At 40.4% G+C, this 8978-nt stretch overlaps 1 protein-coding gene across 1 annotated transcript in view; it reads left to right on the plus strand.

Moving 5' to 3' along the window:
* Positions 1-3732: 3732 nt before the first annotated feature.
* The window catches only part of LOC104953375 (SH3 and PX domain-containing protein 2A-like), a gene marked incomplete at both ends in the record, with an annotated part of 14892 nt that continues 9646 nt past the window's right edge, over positions 3733-8978 (plus strand). Inside the window, 2 exons of the mRNA XM_010780313.1 lie at positions 3733-3759; positions 5131-5214. Of these exons, the coding sequence (XP_010778615.1) occupies positions 3733-3759; positions 5131-5214 (111 nt within the window). The remainder of the gene's footprint in view (positions 3760-5130; positions 5215-8978) is intronic.

Raw genomic sequence — 8978 nt, forward strand, 5'->3', positions numbered from 1 at the left:
TGGTCGTCACTCTGCTTGTGATCCGCAGTGTTGTTTGGTTCGGAGTGGACGTTCTCAAGTCGGAGGGCCTCTCTCTCTCTCTGTGTCTTCTTATTTATTAAGACACCTTGTGTGTTTTTTTTTTATAAGGCGTTTGGGAAAACCGCCGTCAGACCATGATTTTTCAAAGTCGGTACCCCCGACGTTGACACCAGAGGTTCCGAGGTTCACACACTTACCTTTCACACAAACTCAGACACAGATCCCCGCTGAGGACACGCACATCGTATCTTTTGTTCGACCCGTGGTTTTTGGTAATAACTCTTTGGCGTACAACCCCGTACAAATGGTGACTATAAACCTCCGGTTGCGTTACTGTGTTCACAAAGACAACATTTTTCTTAATGTTGTTTCTCTACGCTGTTGTTTATATGTGTTGTCATGCTTATTAACCTTTACGGGTCTACGTTGTTTAGCAGAGACCAATGTATAAACCCCTTCAGGTCACATTTCTCCTCTCCTAAATCACGCTTGTCTGAACGCGTGGTGTATTGTGTTTTATTGTAAAGAAGAAGTTTATAGGTCCGGCAGTGTTTAGACTTGTTTTCTTACGCGCAGCCTAAGGTAACTACGGGCGAGGGAAAGCGGCCTGCTATGAAAGGTAGGGTTTGGAGTGTCCACACCCCGTATATGTTTTGGCCTAACCCGACCTAATCTGTCGTACTAAATAACGTTCGTCCAAAGTATCGCCCGGGTGTTATTTTCCGGTAGACTTGTGTGCACAGTCACTCGAATAAATCATCTCTTATTTTTCGGGCCTCTTTGGTCGTCTAGCCACTCAATCTCTCATTATATCTCTATCGTCTCACCAGACCTATAAGCGCATATAATGGTCATAGACGATTCGTTATTTTAAACGGTCCTTACTCACCGAATTTCGGCGCCTTTACTCAATTGTAAAAGTAAAGCCCAACGTGAGCGGGAATAGTTTCAGAAAAAAACTTACGACGCTTTATTCTCAAGACCAATTGTTGTTGACTTCTCTACAAACTCCCGCAAAGCAAGATGTTGTAGGTTAGTTTATACCATTTGATGAGGAGAGTACCTACCCGTTTGAAGGCCTAACCGTGTGTTTCGATCAGTAGTGATGTGCGTCAGAAATTAGTACCGGTACTTCTTACCGACACTTGTAACAAGGATCTTACAAATGTTGAGTAGACGTGTGTAGAGAGTTCAAATCGTATACATGACTCACATACTGGTCGTCAATATATGTTTAGTCCACACACATACCCACCCTTTCTACATGTAGATGTAGTCCTGCGGGAGCGGATGTGCGTCTAGATGCGTCTGACCGCACCCGGAGTGAGCGGTCCCCACGGAGTACGAACGCCTCCCTCGGAGTAGGCTTTCGCGTTTACGTTTACTGCGAATACAACATGTCCAAAACGGGTGACCGCATCCCGAGGCCTCGCAGGCTAACCAATCAGAGCAGACTGGGCTCTAGTTTCAGACAGAGGATGAAAAGAGGTGCTGCAGCACAGGCAGTATGAGAAAAATAAAGAGCTTTCTTAACCGTAAAGCATGGAAACATGTCACAGTAGAGACACTAAATATAAATATCAACCTGAAATATTCCATAATATTTCCTCTTTAAAGATATCTGCTCCCACCTCTTATTATAAATGAAGTTCTGAAAAGGTGCAGACTGTCGGAAATGGCAGTGCATGTAGCCTATAGTCTGTGTAATGTAATGTAACTATTCTCCAGGTTAAAAAGCATTTTCTCTATCCCATAATTCCTCTATGGAGCCTATGACCGTAGGTAGATTTGTTTATGTCTTTTTGTCATTTTTACTTTAGTTTTTCTGATGCAAACATTTACATGCGCACCATTTGAACATGTTAATGCTTTTTTAATGCAACCGTTTCATCATCAAGGAATAGTGCCAATTGTACACATTAAAGTCGGTTTAAAATTAATAGGGAATAAGACTGCAAAAACTGCTGTGACGTCTGATCTACCTGACTTGAGTCAGCGTCATGTTGGGACTTCAAAATGAAAAAAACTGAAGTTGTTGACTTAGAAAAGGACAACAGAGTGGTGCAGGGATGACGTATTTACCCGGAAATAAGCTGTGCATGGGTTCCCTCGACAAAAAAGCAATGGGATTTCTCCATAGGATTTTGGAAAATAGCTCGAAATAAGGTCTGTGGAAAACGAAACTGTTTGATAAATGTTTTGTTCAGCCGGATGATATCCACATGTCTACCCTACTTTTATAATTTTTGAATCATAAATCGAATCGCCAGAAGCTAAGTGCTAACGTCATGCTATAAACGTACTACAGACGAGTACACGCCAACTTAAAAATACAGATTCAAAATTGAACAAGTTGAAGCGTTTGTTTGAACAGTTTGCAAGAGCGCAGGTACTTGCTTTCAAGCAGAACAAGGAAAACAAACTTAGCGGGAGTGTTTTCGTGTTCGGTGTTATGATGTACAACTTCCTCGACAACTTCTGTAGTCCTATTCAGCCACATGTTAACAACCATTGTTTTTCCGACACGTAAACTCTTCAAAAATCACCAGTGGGGTCACTGCTGATGTATTTAATGTCGTAGAACAAAATGTGATCTGTCTCTTAAATTTGTGTCAACCACAGACCTTATTTCCAGCTATTTTCCAAAACCCTATGGAGAAATCCCATTGACTCTGAGACGAGGGAACCGGTAGTGGTAAAATGCTAACTCACTTCCGGGTTTTAGGACTTGTCACTGCACCACTGTATAGCAGCCCTCTGTAGCCGTCTGCTCATCTCTGCTGTAGGCTTGAAGCTAAATAAACTGTATCTACCACACAACTTATATTTGTTGAAACAGCAGTTGCCCAATTGCATTCTGGGTAATGCAGCGGCCAGGCATTCATTTTTTACTTTTTAATCGGTGGACTACTATTTGTATAGCTGGAATCTTAAAACAGAGAGTTAAAGCAATAATTATTATAATAAATTACTATTTTTTATCAACTGCTCCCCTGTGTTTCCTTAAATTACTAAATCTAAAAAATATATTGTTTAATCCCCATGCTGAACAAAAAAAAAAAACTGCAATACAAATAAAGGTTAATTTAAGTCTCATTTGCATGCTCACTACTTCACAAACATGCACTTTCACTAGAACCTGATCATTTAAAACACTTCTCTGGAAGAGTCGTGCGCAGGCATGAGTATGTCGTAGTAAAATCTTAGTAAAACTAAATGTGGATAATCATTTCATTTCAAACCTTTATTTATGCAGGTGAATCCCATTGAGATCATTGATCTCTATTTCAAGGGTGACCTTCTGATAATAATCCCTTGATGGACAATAAAACTGTGTGTGCTCATCTAAATTGCGCCACATCAAAGCTATGTACTTGGCGTGGGCAATCTGCTTATTAGTGTTGGGAAACTTGGCATATTCTACCAAATAACACCCAGGTTATTATAAAGCAGAATCATCCTTTAAGCCTGTGGATACACACTCTAATTTGTTTTTTATACTGTATTTGCTAACCAATGCACCATTTATTCGGGGAGTGCCTGAGCTCACAACCACACACACCTCCACCCCCCATCCTCCGTCAGTGGACCCCATTTTCCCATTAGGGCCTGGTGTCTTTGTGTTTGCACACATCGTCACTTCTTATTTCTGATCTCCCCTTCCCGCTTCCTGTCGTCCCTTACATCTCATTATCTCTGCCTGGTCTCCAGCTCGGCTCGCTGGAGAGGAACCGACAGGTGAGCCGGCCCCGCTGGAATTACCTCAAAATAACATTTCCCTTTGTGCCTTCCCTTTAGCTGATATTTCAATTAGGAGGTCAGCGGGAGTAGGGTGGTGCTCAGCGGGATGGGTGGAAGGCAGACAGGAATCAAGAGGAGAGAGGAAATTACAAGTAGCATAGGCACACAAAGGAAGACAGTAGAGCTGTGGAGCAGGAGGAAAGATGGCGGGACATGAGGGGTAAGAGAGGACAGGAAATGGAGAAGGAATCAGAGTACCAAGAGAGATGGAAGACAAGTGCTGTAATCCATTTAATGTGTTTGCTCTTCATGTGGGCTCATACAAGATAGGAACATTACTCATCATGTTATTACTGAGGCTCTGAAGTAATAAGGAGTGAAAGAGGTCACAAGTTCATCACACTGCAGCGGCAACTATGTGCAGACCTTATCAATGTATATCACTACCATCTTTGTCTTACTTCCTAGTGGAATCAATTCAAGTCAGAGATGGCTTTATGAGATGTAGGTTGACAGTGAACACAGACATTGATCCTTTCTTAACATCAAGCTTAATCTTAATCAGGTGCTAAAAAGGATTTCCCTATTTATGGATGTGTGGTGTTTAGGAGTCAAGTAACCAGAACAATCGTGCTGCTTTTCTCTGTTTTGCTGTCGATATCATTATAAATAAAAGTTAAAGCACTTCATTTGTAGATGCTGAGTTGGACTCTGGGGAATTGTAAACAGGATTTTACCCCATTTAAACATTTCATAGTCTGAAAAGAATGATGTTATTGGTGGAGCAGAGTACCAGAAAACAGAAAGTATTTACTTTTGTGTGATTTTTAAGTACGGATGAACCAATCCAATCCGATTTTAGCATTTGCAGACCACATACATTCATAAAACAAATATTTAACAGGAAAGGCCTGTTTTTTTATCTTTAAAAAAGTAATACATCGCATTTCTAAAATTGATATGCAAAACATACTAAACATGCACAGTACACATCCATCTATAAGTAACATTAAAGTATAACTCGCATTGGCTAGCCTGATCCATCTTAAATAACTTAGGAAGAGTAAGCCCTCGAAATGAACCCTACATGCATTTTTGAGTTTTGACTGGTATATCTATTGCCTGTAAACAATTGCATCATCCCCCAGCAGCTAACTTTACTTTTAACATATCCTTAGCTAAAACACTTACAAACCCAGCTTACCATTCCAAGTGATGATTTGTTGACTCCATTTATGTGCCATTGTCCCTTAGAAACTATTGTTATGCTGCTAACAACTGCTTTTTCTTTTGATAATATTTGCTTCTCACACAAACTCCACTTTTGTTTCCTTGTTTTCCTTTTGGTTGCACCTTAATCATCATCAGTTACAAAGAGACGCAAGGCACATCTGAAGAGGCTGGACCGCCGCTGGACCCTGGGGGGGATAGTCAACCGGCAGCAGAGCAGAGGTGAAGGTGGAAACAGACACACACTCACACACACATTAAACAGTGACAGTGGACTCATACACATTCAACAATATGAGAAACCCACAAACCAACAGACGTACCCATAAAAGACCCTGAGTCCCTCATTCATATGAACATATACACATATAGTGTTTGTCTTTAGTGTGTGTATTCAAGCGTCATTACCAAACCAAACTGAAGCTACTGTTAGCTAATTCTCTTTTTACAGTACTACGGCTTCCACAGATGACATTTTTTTATGGATTTTTTGTCAAAGCACTTAAGATATTCATTGCTATCGGGATGTTAAGAGCATTCCATGGAATATAACAAAAAGTTTATCTCGATCCGGTTTCTCAAAATTACCCCACCTTTAAGTGAAGTTATAAAAATTAAGTTGAATCCCACTTATTTGTCCCTTCTAGCCTTTTGACAATAAAAAAAAAATGGCGGGGAAGATAACAACTGAATTGATTTACTTAGATTTGTGCACATTGTTAGTAGCACATAAATATCAGGTGTGGGATTCATTTTCAGTTTTTAAACCATGACAAAATAGTGATCGTCGAAATGGCAAGAACCTTACATCCATCCCAATTTGGTCTTTTTTTTTCTGTGGCAATGTGTAGGTGTAGAGCAGGACCCAAACAGAGTAGAACAAAGGAGGCAGGTATAATTAAATAAAGGCGAGCTGTATTGAAATGAAAGCTGGAACAAAACCTGGAAAAACACAAAACTAAGCAAGGAGGTTTATTAATGCAACAGCAAAAAAAAGAAACTAGGGACAGCTCAGATTGGCAGAAGAAAAACGGGGAAACAAATCCACAAGGAATACTAGGGATAATGCAAGGAATACACATGCAAAACATTGAGGGGCAGAACCCCACCAGGGGAAACATCTACGGGAACTACTAACTGACAGAGAACACTGGGACAAACCGACATACACACAAAGATGGAGAGGGCAGGCAAAAACACAAGTGCAGCAGGGTGAGAACACACAGGTGGATAGATCAGGGCGGGGCAAACAATCAAGGCGGTAACAAAACAGACAGGAAGTGAAACCAGGCTAGATACAACAAGAGAGACATTTTCTAAATAAAAAAGGAAACACAAAAAACAAAGATCATGACAACATCTTGATATAGCATGTTTCAAAAATAGTTTTTGTGAAATAAAAATAAATCACAACTTATGTCCATAATGAACACAACAGTTTAAAGTAGAATAAAGAGCACACATTTAAATAGAGCTAGCCGATATTTGAATAGAAATGTAATAAGAAAATATATACGCTGGACGATTTAATATCATTTTTACAGCCCTACAGCAAATATCAAAATGTTGCGTTTTTTTAAGCATCACTGATTGCTGAAAATGCCTTTTGCTACTGAAGCAGTTGTTAATGATCTGCGGCCCCCTGGCATGTTCAGATTGTGAAAAACAGCAACCATTAGGGGTCCTTAGCAAACATTCAGAAGTGTTCACAAACAATTATTTCAGCCTGCCCTGATGTGTCGTGCACTATGCAAGAATAACCTTGGAGAGAGAGACATGTACACAACAACCACACACGACCAAATGCATGATCTCCCTTCAGGCTTACCCCTGGCGGTGACTGAAACTCTCTCACCCCTACACATCTCCCCGATAAACAAACATTCAGTACACAGCTGAGTCCCTCCCATGGCCCCTCTCCTCTGCACTCTCACATATTTTGCGGCCACATGGAAAACAACCTCATTTACATGGTCACTAGCAAGCCAACAGCAACTGAGACATCTAGCGGGAGCTGCATGTTGGGTGGCCATGAGTCAGCTCTGACACTAAAATCTCACTCCATCAAACTTGGAGCTGTCCTCAGCTCACACAGAGCAGCACAAATAATTGGACTGCACTAAATACATTTGGATAAGTAAAGCTATTGGGCTCCCACAACACAAACGCAACAACCCTGACGGCCACTGAGCCATGTGAACATAGATGATTGTATAACAGAGTTGCTGCTAATTAAAGCAAGCTCCCTTATGTTTAAAATGCTGTTAATGACTTTTGCTTACACATAAAAGTGTTCTGGCATCCTCGTTGGCAAGTAATCTGTGGTTTGATGGAGTCATTATTGCTTTAATGCTGAAAGTGAGTCTATGTCTGAAAAATCACCTCTCCTGGGGGGCGAGTCGGCGCTTTCTAGTTGAAACTTTTCTCAGTCCCACAGTTAGGCACCTGTCTGGCTCCAGGCTTAGTCAGAGCTTCAAACAGACACGGTTTAGGTCTAATGTGTTCATGCGTCAACTCTAGCAACTGTACAGCAGAGAAATGCATTGGTGTAAAAACAACTCGTCTCATTCTAAAAACGCACACTGACATACAGCAGTATCCATACGGTCCAAAGCCTCAGTCAGTTGACAAAGGGTAAGTTACACACATGGTCACTAACCTATGTAATATGTAAGAGGTGGGAGAAGTACTCATATCTTGTACTTATGTAAAAGTAGAAGTACCAGAATGGAGAAATACTCTGTTAACAGTAAAAGTCCTGCATTCAAAAATGTATTAGGATCAAAATATACTTAAATTACCAAAAGTAAAAGTGCAGATTGTTCCATCTCAGAATAATATATATGATATGTTTTATAATGATTGATCATGAAAGTGTTCTCAAAGCTGGTAAAGGTGCAGCTAGTTTGAAACTAGCTGCACCTTTACCAGCTTTGAGAACACTTTCATGATCAATCATTATAAAACATATCATATATATTATTCTGAGATGGAACAATCTGCACTTTNTGTATGTATGTATGTATGTATGTATGTATGTATGTATGTATGTATGTATGTATGTATGTATGTATGTATGTATGTATAGTAAATACATCACACCTAGGATGTGTCAAGTCATGCTAACAGGGATCAGTAAACATTGCAAGTTAGCTGTGCCCTGTGGAGGCCTGAGGGGTCTGCACGGTTGACCTTCAATAGATGGGTCCCAGAATATTATGATTATAAAATGTAGTAATGAAGGTCTTCAAATGCTCACTAAGCCTGAAGCTTTTTTGGGCGCTGGAATTCTTGGGCGTGTCTACTACCTAGAACCCCACAAAATGAATGGTACGTGACTAACAAATTAAGTGTTGGAATTCAAGAACATGGTCTCCAACGAGTTTCATGCCCTCATTCTCTGGTGGCGACAATTAGCCGGGTGACTCATCCTCGCTCTACAGAGGTTGAGGTCTGTGTGATTAAAACCAGTGTGCCGATTGGGCAGCTGTCCCACTTTCACACTTTCCACCGGCTTGTTGGGGCCAAACTTTAATGTTCTGTGTGGGGAGACATGTCTAGTTAGGAGACATTCCTGAAGACCTGCCTAACACTGTTCCCTATCCTGAGACACTTCATATGCTTTATTCCAGTGTATCCATGACGATATACTGTAAATGCTGACACTTGCCTGTTTAGGTTCCTGAATCAGCAGTGGTGATAAGTAACTAAGCACATTTACTCAAGTACTGTACCTAAGTACAATTTTGAGGTAGTTGTACTTTAGAGTAATTCAATGTTTTGATACTGTGTACTTATACTCCACTACAAATCAGAGGTACATATTGTACTTTTACTCAACTACATTTTTGAACACCTTTAGTTAGTTTACAGATTTGGATGAATGATGTGAAATATAATCAAGTGTTAAATCAGACTTTAGTTCCACCTGGAGTAAATTCACAAGCTACCCTGCAGTATACAAAGTCATTCAAACTAGCTGCACC

The sequence above is a fragment of the Notothenia coriiceps genome, unplaced genomic scaffold (genome assembly GCF_000735185.1).
Source record: "Notothenia coriiceps isolate Sejong01 unplaced genomic scaffold, NC01 NC01_scaffold00021600, whole genome shotgun sequence".
Lineage (NCBI taxonomy): Eukaryota > Metazoa > Chordata > Actinopteri > Perciformes > Nototheniidae > Notothenia > Notothenia coriiceps.